General features: G+C 36.0%; 1 protein-coding gene across 1 annotated transcript in view; it reads right to left on the minus strand.

Annotated features, from left to right (window-relative positions):
- Nucleotides 1–839: 839 nt before the first annotated feature.
- LOC103798133 (glutamate receptor 4-like) overlaps nucleotides 840–18400 on the minus strand; it is a gene marked incomplete at its 3' end in the record, with an annotated part of 127575 nt that continues 110014 nt past the window's right edge. Inside the window, exon 4 of the mRNA XM_009070377.1 lies at nucleotides 840–1024. Within this exon, the coding sequence (XP_009068625.1) occupies nucleotides 840–1024 (185 nt within the window). The remainder of the gene's footprint in view (nucleotides 1025–18400) is intronic.

Here is an 18400-nt window from a genome sequence, read left to right on the forward strand (position 1 = left end):
GTTATTTTCCTGTCATTTGACAAAATTTTCCTTTCAAAGCATTATTTTATTTTTGACATCATTTAAGAAGGAGCATAACACAAACATTATCTAAAGATAGATTTGCTGCATCAGAGCAGCAGGATTTTATATTCACTTTGCACACTGGTATAGAGACTACCCAGTGCAAGCCAGTCTGTTTAGCTCAGTATTTTCTTTATCTAATAGCAGCTTTCCATGAATAACTGACGGAAGAATCTGACCTTCCTTTATTTCACTGTTCTTCATGTTCCTAGATTCTCTGCTAAGGTAATAAAACTATCAGTTTAAATATTTGTCACAATAATTTTAAAGCATTTTATGGCTAAAAATACATGACCTGTGCTATTTGGAGAATAGAAAGTAATACTGGATTTAAACAAGCTCTTTTTTCCCCTCAGATAAAACTGAGCTTTAGCCCCATGAAGGTACAGACTAAGAGCATCTTGGCAATTCAGCAGCACCATGTTGTTCTGCCAGCCCTATGACCCTGATGCAAGATGTATCAGGCATGGAGGCTCTGGGAAGCAGGGCCAAATGTGCAGCTGCCCTGACTGCTGGCACCCTTCGGTCACAGACCTCCTCAGTGGGAAGGGGAGGTTCACTGCACTGACATACTGGCTGCTAAGACAAATATTATATATGACAAGAAAAGAGAGCAGGCGAGTGGATGCACAAATATAGGCCCATGGGAAAGAAAAACAACCAACCAAGAACAAACGTTTTCATTTCCATTGAGAAAATAACCGAAATGTAATGCACAATGGTATCTCATCTGGAGTTTCAGTCGTGTTTACAGTGACATTAAAAGCAGGTATTACCTGTTCTAAGAGATTCTGAAGCCTCTCTATTTCGCAGTCTATTACAAATTTCTTTTCTTGCCTTCGGTCCAGGTCTTCTAAAAGCCTCCTGTAGCTGGCATCATTAAAATTCTCAACACAGATGGCACTGACTTGCCAGCTATTTTGTCCCGCTTTTTCCATAATAGCTTGAAGTATTGAATAACCTAAAAAAAAAGGATACAATACACTAGTAACACAATCATTGCATTTTGTGAATAGGACTTGACCTTAATCAATATTATGTTTCTTAATATTTGCTCCTTCAGGGAGGGAATAAGCGAATATTTGTATCCCTACCTATGCTGCTAGCCATGATCAGTGCACAGTATACAATTAACAAAATTTACAGTTGCTGTGATCAGAATGCTAGGGATGATTCACAGCATTATGGTTAATCTTCATATGATTTATACACACAAACTCTTCCAGTCAAGCATTCAGTTTCTCAGATTGGTTTTGCACAGTTTCTGTATCTGCACATTTCACAACACAACAAAGAAAAAATCTGAGCCTAGTCATTCAGCAGAAGTATTTGTATATCACAAAAGCATTCAAATGGTTTGTTTTGTTTAGCTTTTTATTTTTTTGGGAGGGGGTGGGGAGCTGGTTTGGGTTTGGTTTTGTTGGTGTTATTGGGGATTTTTTTTTCATGTTTGTGTTGGTTTGGGTTTTTTTAAACAACATTTAATCCAAGCAGTTTTTAATGCTTCCTAGTAAGAATTCTTGGTTTCATTTACTTATACATAGAAATATATATACCAGTATAGATGTGAATAGAAATTATATTGATCTATTTCATAGCTTGAACCAATCTATGCAAAGAGATTAGAGGTCAATGAATGAAGGACACCATAGAAGCATTAATTGTTACTACTGACAGGATTATTGCTCTTTATCATTACCAGTATTTGATGTCCACTTTGTCATCTTTGAGCCTATACACAGAAGGGAAAGGCAATGTCCTATCAGAGGTCTCCACTTGAACCTGCAGGGCAGGCTCTGCCTGCAGTGTCAGGGTGCCCTGGCCCACCAGCCCTTCATCTTCCCTCATGTTTTTCTCACTCAGAATGTGCAGTACAGAGGCAGCAGAGGAGCTTATGACATAACTTAGAACAGCTTGCAAGCCTAGTCAAGCCTTGCTCAACCAATTCCTGCAGCAGGAGGCATGTATTCTTCTACCTTTTATCCAGAGTAAGTGGTGAACTTGTTCAAAGCAATGAAGATTGTACATTTCAGATCTAGATTTAATGTTTTGAAATGACAGAAAGGACAGATATGTTTCTCAATAACATATTCATACAAATGACACAATTCAGAGCAGGTCCCCCTGTCTAGAATCATAACATGAAGTATGGTGGATTTTTACTCATTGATAGACAGAATTTTCCCCACTAGGTTTAAACGAAAGATTTCACCTCCTAAATAATTTTCCTTAGTGATGCAGCTACCCAGTGGTAGCCTCTTTCTCGTTCCTCCAGCTAAGTGTATCCTGGGTGTGCAGTGTTCCCCAGATGTCATTTTAATGCACTTGAAGATGCACGACAGATTTCCTGTAGAAGAACTACCAGATATTCCCACAGATTTCAAGAGGAATTTTTGTAAGTTACATTTCAGAAAGAGAACTTTTGAGTATGCTGTTGCTAACTAACTAATTATCAGAAGACCTACAACACAACCAAAACCCAAATTTGCCTCCAGTCAAATAACAGTAGACAATAATGTTACCAGAATATGAAGATTTTAGGACACATGAGAAACTAATTTTCTTGCAAATCTAGGAGTAGCTGTTTTTCTACTGGCTTATATGACATTTGCACTCTTTGAAATATTAACTTAAAATCTATATCTTCTTATGATTATGACACTATGCATCAGCACTCAAAATGAACATTTATTAGTTTTTTTCCTCCAATTCAGATGACATATATAAGATAAAAATACAAACAATTATAATGAATCATAAGATGCAGAACATATTTTCACATAATGGGATATTTATTTTATGAAACAGTATTTTATCTTAGGAAATGAATTCAAATACTTGATGCATTGAGTATTAAAACATTTCTGTACTCAGCATATATTTTTAACCCAATGACTGTTATTTTTTTCAAAGAACCGTGCAGCTTTCCTGTTAATTGCTGCATAATTATTCTGCTTTTCCTGTTGCTATATTCAATCTCCTTTTTGCCTGTAATTATCTCTGCAAATCATGACGAGATTCTTTCCCAAACATTGTATTTCTTGCTTCATTTCCTATTCATTACCATATATAGACATACATTAAAACTACTCCAATGTTACAGGGGTTCCTGTTTCACTTACTTTGACTTGATCTTTGCTACAAAGGCAGTCAACATTTACTTAATTCAGCTTCCTGACACTAATTAACATTTTCTTTGATTCAGAATGAATGGTGTTTGAAACAGCAATTGACATCCCCTCCTTCCTTTCTTATTTCGCTTGGACAACTTTACTAAGATGTGTTTTGATCAAGCATAAAACATGACAAATATCAGACAAACACATAGAAAAACTTTTTTTCTACCTTGGATCAAGGTTTGACTTGCCACATTCCATTAGCAACTCCCTTCATTTAGGCATTTGAAGCTTCTGAAGCTTCTTGTCAGTAGCTGGCACTTAGATGAGTGTTTATGGCATGTCTTTCACATGCAGCATAATACAACTAAGCTGTAGTAACTGGATATGGTGCAACATTCTCCACCAGAAGAGTTCAGAATCCCTACCCCAGTAATCAGTGGTGTGGTCATCTATCCACTGTGCAGGAGCAATTTTTAATATAACAGACTGACAAGGGCGGAGTTTACGCAGAATGAATAAAGGCATTCACAGGCACAGCTGGCATAAAAATTAGACATGATGAGAAGAATGATTATGTGTCCAAAATAATGGGCTACAGCTGACAGGGGAAAAAAAAAGTTAGTTGCTGCAAACATTTTATAGCGCAAGCCCCCCTAAAACTAACCTGTGATAATTCTCAGAAACTGAATGCAGCATATCTAGTCTGAAAAAATTCTTAATCTTTAGGAAGATGTTTGCTCAAGAAATGAATATTACAGCTATCACCTAAAAGGTATTTATGTTCTGGTTATCTGTTGTTTATCCTGAGTTATGCTACAGACATTCATTTTCTGGAATACATTCCATCCTATGTGTTGTGGAATACTATTTATTGAATAAAAGCAAACTAAAAAAACCCTAGGCTAATTCATATCAGCTGAGCTTAGGAAGATGTTTGCTCAAGAAATGAATATTACAGCTATCACCTAAAAGGTATTTATGTTCTGGTTATCTGTTGTTTATCCTGAGTTATGCTACAGACATTCATTTTCTGGAATACATTCCATCCTATGTGTTGTGGAATACTATTTATTGAATAAAAGCAAACTAAAAAAACCCTAGGCTAATTCATATCAGCTGAGCTGCACTATTCGATTCATTTTCTGGAATACATCCCATCCTATGTGTTGTGGAATAGTATTTATTGAATAAAAGCAACCTAAAAAACCCCTAGGCTAATTCATATCAGCTGAGCTGCACTATTCATGCTTTTCAAAACAACCTTATTCAAAACAAATGATTAGGACTATGCCAATAAATAAAAGTAAGCTAAGTTCTCACAAATGTTTATAGGAACCCTTTCTCTTCAACTAATTCAACCCTAAAATGCAGATAGCTCATTTATCAAAAAACATAAAAGATTGTTCCCAAGCATAGGTTGTTGAAGCCTCAAAGTCTGAATCAAACAAGCTCCTGGTCCTTCATGGAGTTTGATGGCTTGTTGTTGGTTTTTTTTAACTAGCAGATCTATGAAACAAGATAAAACACCAATACGACTGCCTGAAGGCTGAAGTCCTTCCCAAACTTGTTGTTGTTTTTTTTTTAACTAGCAGATCTATGAACAAGATAAAACACCAATACAACTGCCTGAAGGCTGAAGTCCTTCCCAAACACAAGGATGTTTTATGCAAGAACGGCTTCTTTTTCCTCTTTATGAGATTAGATTCCGGGGAATTTTCCTCAAATGACCTGGGATGAGAAGTCTGCCAACTGCTTTTTTGTAGGTCATTGCTAAAGTGTAGATACTATTAACAACTGCTTAAGGGCCCAGTAATACCAGTTCCATCTCATGTAGATACTATTAACAAGGGCCCAGTAATACCAGTTCCATCTCAACATACTGGAACCAAAACACAGATGGGGCAAGTCTGCAAAGATTTTATTTTCTTGGTCCCTCCTCTATTTGCTTTTCTGTTCTCTGATCAGGTGGGATTGTAATGATCTAACATACTGCTATCTCTTTTTATTCCAAAAAGATAACACACAGACATAATGCTGGGGAAAAAAATCCCAAGCAAACATGAGAACTTACTCTATTTGTTTCCTGTAAAATCAGAGCTGGAGATGTCTACTGCAGAAAAATGTATGTACTGGGGTTGATATGACAGCAAAGTACCTTACAAACAAAATCTTAGAATTTTTTTTAAGTCTTCTTCCCTCATTCCACACTCCATAGGCATTTTTTCATCACAAAATGCATCAGCAGTATAAAAACAATGCCAGATGTGCACCTGGTGTGTACCTGTTTAGAGAGGAATTAGTACTTCTTCAGAGTCAGTATCTTCTGGAGGCTGAACGTGTGTAAAACATTTGAGCAATTTTGTAGTCCAGGATTCCTCCTACTCACTACAATGTTGCTGTAATTGGTGCCTATACACAACCTCCCTCAACCCAAGTGGCTGAAACAATGAGTAATCTTTTTGTCTTTAAAATCTGAGTGGCCTTTCAGACTTTTTTTTATTTGTCTTCTGCTATACTAGCTAGACTTCCCCCTATTCACTTTCATTTCAGCAGTCAATGACTTAATTTCATTTCTTTCTACTTAAATGAAAAATAAAATCTGATATCTAAATCTCTTCAGCATGTTCAGAATAAACTAAAGAGATAGAGGAGCATTATCTTGAGTTATTTTTCTACTGGAATGTACATCTTAGCTTGTTTCCTCTTCTTTGTTTCATTTTTTGTACTTGTTCATTTTTTTTCACTTGCTTGCTTTCACCAGAAAATATTTCAATGATCAATTACAGTGATATAATTAATTTTAAATAGCTTTCATTTTACAGCAGCCTTTTCATTCTGGGAAACTCTTTCTGCACCATTCTATGCACAGGCAATCATTCCTGATGGCCTTGCCAGGAAATTGGCAGCAAAGTGGCTGCTTGCTCCAAACAGTAGTGCCCCCAGGAAGTTCCCCATTTTGGAACTTTTGCACAGGAAGTAGCTTATTATTAATTTTCTGCAATGAAGACAATGCGATATTTACATATTATAACCGTGTTTTACTCTGTCTAGCAGACTGAAAATACGGAATCACCAAGTTAACATCTCTGACAAACATGGGTCCTTTTCAAAGATGGTCATCATATACTGCATGTTACTGAAGTGCAAATTAATTTGCTTCTCTTTGTGGTCCAATTAATTTTCAAAAAGGAGTCGATCTCATTCCCAAGATTAGCTATGATCCCAAAAGCCCTAAACACTGAAATACCATAGCTACTTTATGAAAGTTACTTCCAACTATAGGAATTCGTATTAGGGCCAGTAAAAGAACTAAATTTTTTATAAATCCCACACACAGCAAGAGGGAAGAATAAGGTAAGAATAAGCCAATATATTTGATATTCAGGATTAGATTCATGTTGCCTAACTGTAGATGTCTATAAAGTAGTTGTCTAAGTTAATCATCCAAGCTTTCAAAGGAGAGACATGTATCCTATAAAAAAGATTTTTTTGTCTTAGATATCTATCTCCAGAGGTGCTTTTCTCTTTCTTCAATGAATATTGAAGGAGTCTAGACATGAGGCTTACTGAAAATATCTATCATTTATCTAGCCAAATCTTGAGATGAATCCAGACAATACAGTGATGAAACTGTACAAGAAATTTACAGTATGAGTGACACATGACTGTACAATCAATCAATAACTGCAAGCACTCAAAATCCAGTGTATTTTAGTTTTCATCATTGTAATTAACACCTTTTTATTAATATAGAGTTTTATTTCAAATTTTTGGTCAGCAAACAGAACACAAACAGAATCAGTAAGATTTGTAAGCTCTATCATGTAACTTTTGTCATATGATAACCCATTTGTATGCCTGATTATCTCTGCATTTTGCATTGGAGCTGAAACATTCAATAAAAAGTACATACAATACAGATAGAAAAAAGTGATTTTAGATAACAGAGAGAGAGCTAGAACTACAGTTGTGTTCTGAGTCCTTCTTGGGTCTAATTCACAGAAATTATACACAGACTGGAAAATAAGACAGGGGACTCAAGAAATAATTCAATCTATTACTCTCTATCCCTCCATCCCCCAAGACATCTAAATTATATTTAAAACATTCAAGACAGGTATCTTTCTCTGTCCTTAAAAATCTCCAAAGAGGATTCTGTAACACCCTAGGTAATATATTCATTGCTTAATTATCCTTATCATTAGGAGATGCTTCCTAAAGTCTAACCTAAGTCTCCCCTGGCATAATTTAAAGCCACTCATTCTTGTCCTATCTCTGCTAGGTCTGGAGAACAGTTTGTTCCCTTCTTCTTTCAAGCAATCCTTTATGTAACTGAAGACTGCTGTTACATTACTTTTCTGTCTGCACTTCTATTTCCAAAACATGATTCTTTTAGGTTTTCCTGGTAGAAAATGTTTTAATCAAAGTTATGAAAATTTTCCTTGCATTCGTCTAGATATGTTGCAATTGATTCAAGTCCTTCCAGAAGCGCATTGGTGAAAATGTGATGCATTTTAAAAATGAATTCCAGAGTACACACAGTCCTCTCAAATTTTTATCATCTGTAAGTTTAACAAATGCATTTTATATGTTTTCATCCAAATCATTAACAAAGATTCTTGGAAAAAAATGCAGCCAGAATGGATCAATACTTAATACCTCTTTGTTTGACAGTGAACCTTATATATTTCTTTCTGAGTTTGAGTGTGACCAGTGTTTTACAGATCTTCTAGAAATTTCATTAAGACAAAATTTCTTTAGTTCATTGTCATGGGCCAACCTTGGCTGGATGCTGGGTGCCCACCAAGCCAATCTATCACTCTTGCTCCTTAACTGGATAGGGTGAGGGAAAATACAGTGAAAGGTTTGTGGGTCAAGACAAAGTCATGGAGAGATCTATCACCAATAACTCTCACAGGCAAAACAGACTCAACTCAGGGAAATGTATTTATTGCCAATTAAATCAGAGTAGAATAATGAGGAATAAAATCTTAAAACACCTTTCTTTCATTCCTCCCTTCAACCATACATGTGGTTGTAGAAGATCATTCTTGGCCAGAGAAGTTGTGGACTTCCCATTCCCAGAGGCACTCAAGGCCAGGCTGGATGGGACTCTGAGCAACCTAGTCTAGTGGAAGGTTCCCTGACCATGGCAGGGGAATTGGAACTAGATGATCTTTAAGGTCCCTTCCAACCCAAACCATTCTATGATTCTGCGATTCACTGTGGACCTCCGGGGGCTACAGTGGGACAGCCTGCCTCACTGAGGTCTTCATCATGGTGTGCAGGGGAATCTCATCTCTGGTGCTTGGAGCACCTTCTCCCCTTCCTCCTGCACTAATCTTGGTGTCTGCGGGGCTGTTCCTTTCACAAATTCTCACTCCTCTTTCTGCTGCACAGGTGTTCTCCCCTTTTCAAAACATTATCCCAGAGGTGCTACCACCATTGCTGATGGGCTTGGCTTTGGCCTGTGGCAGGTCCATCTTGGAGCTGTCTGGCATTGGCTCTGTTAAAAATGGGGGAAGCTTCTGGCAACAAGAAGCCACCCTTGTAGTCCTCCACTACCCAAACCTTACCATGCAAAACCAGCACAATCATTTAGCAGCATTTCAGGGAAACCGTAAAAACTTGTACTGGAGATACCTATTCCTTTTAAATGTCTACAAACCCCATTATTTTGTAATAGAATGAAAATTACTTTATCTCATATAATTTGTTTCTTAAAAATCCATGTTTGGGTTTACTTAGCTTTCCAAATTCAATGCACTTTCAAATATATCTATTATGATGTAGGGTGTGAATTGTCACCTGTACTGTTAGTGATCAGGATAACTTTATTACAAACAGTTCTGAAAAAAAATGAGGAAATAATGGATCCAATTTAGCCATCTCTTCTATCACATTTCTGCTTCAAATACTTCAAAATATTTGATGGTAATTTGATGATCTGAGTTTACGTTTCTTGCCTCTGTGAGAACTGTGACCTTGAATATTTTCTCGGTGTTGTGAGACACCTCCAAACCAAGCTCTAGCGATGTTTTATGGTCAGACTTTCTGTTCTTCTCTCCCTTAATTCTGTAGAGACTGGTACGTGTGCAACTTCATCTGCAGTATTTAATAATCTTTCTTTCCTAAGGACAACATAAAGCTACAAGAAAATGCTGTTAATATATTACAACCATGAGTTCTTTTAAGAAAAAAAAAGTCTTAAGTGGAACAACGTCATCTAAGTTATGTGCTTTCAGGGAGCATATGGGAGGAGGTTTGGCTTACACCACAATGGGAATTCATGATCAAAGATTCAAGCTATGTCAGGTCCCATTTATGCTACACCCACTCAGCAGCAAGATTTTCCCCCTTCTTTGCATTTCAGAGTCTGCAGCCTTCATATGAAATGCACTGTAAAGGTGTCTCATCAAAGGTCCAAGTGATAGAGATAAATGGGAACTTGACACGGACTGAAAAAAGCCCTGTTTTTGAAGCTAGTCTGCTAGTTTTGCTTGTGCTTTCACAGTTTTCAGATACCATTACCCTTCCCATTTCACTAAATGCCTTCAAAATAACATTGAAGTCCCATAATCTTTCATATGACAAGCATGAATAGAAATGAAAACATGCAAGCATGCTTACAGATATGGGGCAAAAGAAAATTTTTGTACCTTGTTAGCACTTTATACATTATTTGCTTTTATTTGTCTATTATTTAGCTATGCCATAGGCCTCAGCTACAACTGGCTCAGGAGAGAGGTCTTTGGCTCCTCTCTAGTTTACAAGCGACAAGAAAGCCACATTCTTAGCAGGTTTTACTAATTTTAGCAAACTCTTAGTACAGAACTTTGAATGCTAAATCAGAAACTGTATGTAATTACAGTGTTATCAGAACTTCACAAACTATTACCCAAAAAATCCCCAGCAATTAAACCAACAAGTGGGGAAAAAAAAGTGCTACATCTGTCCTCTGTCAGATCAGTATTTTGTATAAATTTAACCACAGAGGCTACACAGTCTCTCTAAACAACTAGTAATCTGATATGTCACCTTGGGACTATTGTTAGGACTAATGTGTATCAGTAGTTTTAATGAAAGCACAGCAAACAGGAAAAAGTGAACCCATTTTAAAAGAAAATAATATATTTTCCAAATATTTAACTTATTATCTTTTTTATTCATTGTTATTATTACAATTATTGCTATTACTATTTATTTGACAAATAACCAGCTTAGTTGTAAATGTTCCTTGCTTTTATACATTATAGCTTACATTTTTCTTCTTTAGAGCTAAAATTCTTAATATCATTAAAACCTATAATCTGTAACACTAATACTAATAAATTATCTTTCTCACACCATATCTTAATTGATGCATAGCCATTTTCCAAAAATTGCTAGCTTACCTCTCTAGTCTCAACTTAATAGGATTTAGTTTGCTCTGTGATACCATACAAATGTACATAGACCTCTGTGTAAACAACATCTGAAAGAACCACACCAAGGACTAGAAAGGCTGCAAGCTAAAGCTCTCAAGAGCTGCTACATCTTAAAATTAGCAGTACCCTAATGTATTCTAATTAATGTATTATGGTGCTGTCTTTAATTATATTGTCACATACTATTTTTCCCCACAAGGCACCTGCCTAAATAAGATACCTGTGCCCTAGGACAGAACTGGCTGTGGGTACTAAATGAAGATCTTGATGTCACATCTTCTGCCTCCTTTCTATTGAGATTTGTTAGAAAACTAGTCCTTTATTATAAAATATCTGACAATCTCTGCCTACCGGCATTAATACAGTGTCATTTCTAATACATGTATGAGACAAAAAAGGAAGAACAATCTTCAGACTGAAACAACAGGCATTCACACTAATGAGCATTCACATTAATGAGCCTTCACACTAATGAGCATTCATTTTAAGGGAGTCACAACCTTAATTCTATCTCTATGCACGTGGCCATGTCCATATTTACGGGTAGCTACACAGCAGATAATGTAAAGATAAATACTCCTTCTATATGTTCTACTTTTAGATCCCGGGCACATTATTTCTGATTTTAAATTTAAGTTGTGTTATGATATTTTTGAAATCTATATCACAATTCAAGTATTTAACTTTTTAAGAAAAGAAATTAACATATCCTGGGAAAACAAGATTTAAAATTTGGATGCTATCATAATAATACAGTGACTATTTGTTTGAAATGCTTCTGAACTAAGCCTTACTGTTTCTTTTAAACTGACACATGGACCACAAATTTACGAAAACCTGATTGCCTGACAATCTGGAGATAAGCTGCCATGGTTTTCTTTCAGTTCCTAAAATTAAGTAATTGCTCTTCTGTTGTAGACCGGAATTAATTTTTTTCTGGACTGGAGCTGCAATTTAGAGAAACAAACAGAGAATGTTCTGGCTTCCTCTACCCTCTTCTTCCTCTTCAGCACTCCTCTGAAAAGAACTGGGAGGGCAAAAGGCATTTAGTAACCTTGCCACATTTAAGGTCTTCACAAACATAGCTATCACAAAGAAAGATATGCAGAACTGATCTTTGCCAGCACTGCTGTAAGACAGCCAATATAACATCTAGATACTTACACAGAGAAACAGGGAAGAGAATTATATGATCTTCACAGAGGACACTGGACTACTCCTACAAGACTAAATCTCTTTTTGGTGTCCACATTTAAAAAATTAATGTCAAAATATTTGACAGAGGTCAAAGAAGCCAGTCAAAACTATTTCAGGCCAATATAAAAAAACATGCCTTAGAGTAAGAGACTTACAGGAGAATTTATCTCAACTGAAAATTTGATGGCTAAGTCTGAGCTAGTTACTGCAGTATCCTTCTGCAGGCACCTTCTGAAGGCAATTCATAAAACCCTCCATCATCTGTCTCATGTATTTTCAGAGGAGAAGAAATTCCCTCATGTTTAAAATGAAAATTCCAATATTATTTCTCAGGTTTGATGCCATAAACACTATTAATGTAGTATTATGTATACGCATATAGCAGGACTAAAAGCAGCCAGCAATATTATCAAAGTATCTGCTACTCACATGCCTTTTAATTTTGTTCTTCTATTTGTATCTACATTTTACATATGAAGATACAGCATTTCATTTAAGTTGAATTAAAAGTTAGGTGACTTTTATGTTTCTCTTGTGGAGGATGGGCAGCTACACATAGGTTTCCTTTGATTATTCTGGTGAAGGGATTTGCATACAATTACAGAGACAATTTCAGTTCCTAGCAGGAACAAACACAAGATGAAGTAAGTACTCACCATATGATTAGACTAATTTATTACATCCCACTGAGGCAAGCTATATGGCAAGAAGTAATCATAAACTCATGTTCAAAGCTCTGGTGGAATGAATATATTTAACAACTCAAATAAAATTTCAGCTGTAGGAACTGACATTTAGTGGGGAACATGGAAATGGGAAAGGTATAATGAAAAGATAAGATGTAAAAGAATACAGATATTAAAAGCTGTGATTGGCCTGTCTGAAAACAGATGAGAACAGCAAATTATGATAAAATCCTGGCAACATTCTAGTATGAAATATATGTTTATCTGGACTTTGGTTACTTTTAACCGACCTTGGCATTAATGTCTGAAAATGAACACAGTGACCAGTCAATAACTGCTCCATAAAAGTTAAGTGCCTGTGACGTTTCATTATACAATGGCACTTCGTTGACCATTTTGAAAGCAAATGATCTTAAGAACTTTGCTCATTTTAGAGCTGGGTATTTTTCTTCCCATGAACAGCTGTTTATTCACAGAAAAGTGCACTCTGGTGGCATTCTAAGTCTTAATGAACAGGAGTGAGCATTTTTGCCTAGGACTTGCTAGAAGAAAGTTTAAAAGTTTTCAAAAAAGTGGAAACATCACCCAAGAACAATGGACATTTCTTCAAATATTTCCATTTAGAGCATCTACATGATTAGAAACAAAAGGCACAACTTGGTATCTGCATAACTGTTATGCAGGACAGTAGTGGTAGCAAGATCCCCCCTTCCCTGCCAAGAAAGCATGGAACTCTGCATGTGTCACTGGATGCCCCTGAGTCTACTGTGTCATGATCATTAGGACTGAGATGGTCCTCGATGATTTAGTCTAAACCTCTCCATATGGAGCAGCTCCACAGCATAAAAACAATGCTAAAATATTCACCAAGGCAGAGAAAGGCAGAGAAAATTACTCTGCAGCACAGTATGAAGAATATTTATCAGAGAGGTGGGAAACTTTTGTTGCAATCTTTTCTTCAATGGCTAAGTAATTTATAAAAGAGTATCTGTAAAAGCTGCAGAGAATGTGGGAATCAGATGCAAGAACTTAAGGAGGTGAAAACTGAGACACATCAGAGGGACTTTCTGTATCTGAGATGAATGAGAAGTGAAACTCAGTAACTGCTCAATAGATATAAAATACTTCTATAAGTCCTAGAACATATGTTTGGCATTTTAAACTTTTAGTTGAAAATAAAATAGTCAATAGGGTCTGATTTCAGTTGTACTAGTGCATAAACAGAAAAATAAAGCTTTCACCAAGTTTTTTGAGGTTTATGATGCTGTACTTGGAAATTAAAATCTACTTCTTACAAAGCTATAGGAGCTGACAATCCATCTAAATATACAGCATTATTTATTTTTTTCTTACATGCTGCTGCCTGGAACAACTCTCTCTATGCTTATTGCTCAAAAAGCACTGTGAAAATATCTGCTGCCCACTAATATTTCTTTATCTATTTTGGCTTCTGCTTCCACTGCACTTTTCAATGTGACTGACGAGATTTTATTTCAGAAGAGTATCTTAAACAGTATAAATTACCTCAAATGTCTTATTTTCCTGAAGAGATATAATGTAGATTTGAATTTTCCAGTCTGCTTAAACCAGTGATGTCCAGCCTGTTTAAACTGAGCGCTTAAACATTATTCTAAAAAGATCAGTGAGCCAGAATTAATACTTAAGGGCATTTTCTCTGGAAGCAGAGTGGAAGGGAGCAGGCATCACACCCAGTTCCCTTGCTGAGGATCCTTAAGTGTCTCCAGGAGACCAGGCTACAGCTGTAAAATTGAACAGAATTCCTTAAGCACATCTTGTTTTGCTTGTGATACTGAATCATGCCCAGTGGCACCCTGAAGGAACACTCACATGGCGACTTTGTGCTGTGACTCCAGGCTGGGATGTACGAAGCACAACGTCCCAAGGTACAGAAGATGGGGTGACCTCATTCCTCTTGCTGAAGTTACCTTCTAACTCAGGTTCCAAATCACTGAGCCAAATCTCCGGCTAATTAATTGCAAATAAACAAACCTCACAATTACAGAAACTGGACATTTGCCTATGTCCCTTATGAGATGCTTTCATAAGAGACAATTTGCACAGATATAAGCAGCAGCAGGAGTTTCCCTGCTGAGCTGTTAACACTGGAGATGATACCAGGACAAAAATCTCAATACTGACATGCTGCAGGACATTTACACCAAACAACCTTGCCGCAGTTGGAAGGACAGTGTGAATTTGCAAAATGCTCCTGTGTGGTGTTGTTCCCCATCCCCCTTCCAAGGATCTCTGTTCTGCTTCCATGGGCTGATGCTACTCAGAAGAACCATGTTGTAAGTGTCTTCCATGGTTGTCCATGACAAACACAAAGAGATTTTTCCTTAATATAACAATGCAGACATAAAACATCTATCCAGGAAAGAATACTATATAAGATACCAGTTTTTTACATTTAGCATTCTATTGATGATGGCATCTTGACATGTGTATCACTAAATGAACACTTAAAAAAATTAATGGCTTAATTTAGGAATGTATTTGTGCAAGAAAGAGTCATAATTACTCGATAGATATTTCTTTACAGTTTTATCTCTGTTTGAAAATGTTAATATTCACTATTTAGCTTTCATCTTTATGGTAGTTAAAATGAACAAGTCCTTTCTCATCAAAAGAGTCTGGTGTGTTAATTCATTTTTAGTATTAAAAAGGTTATTCTGATCCTGAATCAACTATCATGAAATATAAGATAGGCCTGTACAATACATCCTATAGGAGAGAATGTGGATAAATTTTAGGCACAATGATATAAATAATTGTATTTACATAAATAATGTTGTGCTCAAAGGCCTCATTAGCCCAGGTACTGTACAAAGTATGTGTGCGGAAGAAGTCTCAAAAAAGAGGGCTTTGGCAACCATATAGACTTGGAGGTAGGAAAAGTTGTTTATTGCTACTTTTATTTTGAATCAGGTAAGAAGACATTTCAAAAGCATTTTTCATACTTATCAGTCTGGAAAAAAATAATTTGCTTTCACATGGATATTCAGAAATTAATTTAAAAATAGGATGATCAAAAATATATGATATATTAGAAATCAGATATACATTTGAATACATATATTTTTTGTTTTTATTTATATTAATATTCATTTTTTAAAATATGCTTAGGAGCAAATTCTTCTGATAATTTACTTGGCATTTTCCTTTCTCTCATTCTATTTAAGCATTACAGAAAAGTCACTACATGGTCCATACTCTAACTTGCATTTTCCAGAAAAAGAACTAGGGTAATAGTGGGTGGGGTATTAGGATTACTTATAAAAGGCAGGACAAATCGTGTTGCATAACTCATAAAATATTCTTATTGACTTTAGCTGGAACTACTCACGGGAGAAGAAATTGGTCCAATATTTGAAATCTGATGTAATTAAAGTCTGAGAACTTTTAATTCCAAAAGCCATTTAATACATTCACTGAAGTTTAACTGTACAACAACTAATTCTGTGCCAGGTGAAAATGTAATTAACAAAAAGAAGGCAAAGTAAAAACTAACAAAGAACCAGATATGAAAATGAGACCCCAGAATGCAGGCAAAAACTTTACAGCTGGAAGCAAAGCAGGCAGGAAGGGGACTCTTTTTTGTAGGACTAGTACTATACACTACATCTGCTGTCCTGTCACAAAGTGTATTAAATGTTATAGATGAATTTGGGTAATAAACATCACAAATCATCATCTGGACTGGTACTGATATTCTGTCCTTATGTTAAATCTTGTCTTGATATACTTTTTTTCCAAGAAATATATTTTTTCACTTTTTAGACTGAATGTTGACCTGTTCTGTGCAACTTCCTCTAGTCTGTTTTGAATATACATGCAGTTTCACAACATGAGAGTGGTCACAACATGCATGGCACAGTTTTGGCACATCAAAAGTGTTGTTTAAATAGCTACTGCATACGTTTTATGATCATTTCAAAAAGATATGAAGTGACAGATTTTGATTTTTTAAACGACATGCCTTATTTGCAAACTGAGCACTTAAAACATGGCCAAATGTGTCTACCATAGATAAGCATAGGTTTTTCTCTTTAGCATTCATGACATTTTTGACAGTTCATTGTCAGCATGCCAGTATGTCAATATTAGCTATTTCCTGGCTAAGAGAACTATGTGGGTGAGGTGTATGACATATTCAATGAACTGCAATAGCAAAAGTCCTCTTCTACCCTGAAATTATCTCAGTCACTTAATATTCCACGTAGTTAATATCTGGCTAGGAAAGAAACGTAAAAAAGCCCCTACCATGCTAACAAATGCTACAAAATATTTACCAGGGAGATAACTTGCAGCAAAGTCATATTTCACCATTCAGTTTGAAAAGCAACTTCCATTGTACAGTAACTTGCTCCAGGCACCCTCCAGGCTCACATGTCTACTGAAACCAAGAAGGAATTGAACTTGTGGTCTCATGCCACTCAAAACTGGTACCAGAAAAGGTCTTTATGCTGCAAGATGGTAATACTCAAATCTGAAAGCTACACTGTTCTTAAAATAACTTTTCATATCTTATTGCACATTCTCACCTAAAAACCACACTTCTCTGTTACACTCTGGCACTCCAAAAGGTTTTCTGTACTGAAGATTTATTACAATTAAAGTTTCATAAAGTCAGCTACAGATATCCCGATGTGATGCATTTTAGATTTATAATTAAAATGTGGCAAAATACCTAACGTTCCTATGTTATGGCAGCCTGTGTCAATGCCTACGTCATTCTTGGGAACTTCCATTTATGTTCTGGAAAGGCTACTGAGAATCTGCTTTTGTATAGTAACACGAATGATAGCAGATGTGTTCAAATAATAGTTCCCATAAATGTCACAGGCCAAATTCCACAGCAATACAACTTGCAGTACAAGCTACACGTATGGGGTAAACTTATAAACTGTGATTCAGAAAGAATGAGCTTATAAGGTACTGTCAGTCACTTGGGATACTCAGATACACTTAAAATTACATTTATATTAGAGTGACACTATGAGTTCGCAAAATTTTCCAACAAAATGGCAAAGAAAATTTAGCAGGAAACAAGGGATTCAAAAGAGCAGGTGATAAAGTGAGCACATCCTATAAATAAGTATGATGGGATTTTCTTTTGCTGATATTGCTCCTTTTTTTTTTCAGGATTTTCAAGCTATCTTCACATTGGACTCTCCCTGAATATGAAGTCCATGCAGCATTAGAGTACTTCATTGCATTTTCAGGGATTTATAGGCACCTCAGTAAATTTACAGGAATCCCAATCCGTAGACTTGGTGTTATGTCTGATCATGTGTTTTATGGTGCTTTTTTACTATTATTTATTTAAATGCTTATTTTCAACAAAAACAAAGACTTAATCCACAAATGTAATGTATTCACATCAAAAGGTAAAAATTATGTGGAAAGTGCATAATAGCTTGGGCAATAACCCTATATTCTATTTCTGTGCAATCATGTAAAAGACAAAATCACACTTGGTAACTTCTTCCTCGTTCTTTAGAAAACAGAGTAACGAGCTACTCTAAGTGTCTAGCCACTGCAAGGCTGAGATTAAGAATAAGCTAAAGACTGAAGTAATCAAGTTCAAAGATACTGATGATAATCATATAAAAACTGTGACTGTTCCTCATTATGTGGCACAGGCGTTTTACCTTGAGTTAAAACCTCCTCCAGTTCTCTAGAGTGTTCATTATTTTATTCTTGCCCACACTCAAATATACTGAATTAGGAAAATGGAATTAAACCTTTTACTGTTATTTAGTCCCACCCCATCTCTAACAATTCAACAGAGAATTTACCTGGTGTTTTTGCTTGCAATCTGATAAACACAGAGGGCTTGTTCCCAGCATCTGTAAGAAGCTGGGGCCAATCCTGGATGGCTGCT

The sequence above is a fragment of the Acanthisitta chloris genome, unplaced genomic scaffold, assembly GCF_000695815.1.
Source record: "Acanthisitta chloris isolate BGI_N310 unplaced genomic scaffold, ASM69581v1 scaffold942, whole genome shotgun sequence".
NCBI classification, from domain to species: Eukaryota; Metazoa; Chordata; class Aves; order Passeriformes; family Acanthisittidae; genus Acanthisitta; species Acanthisitta chloris.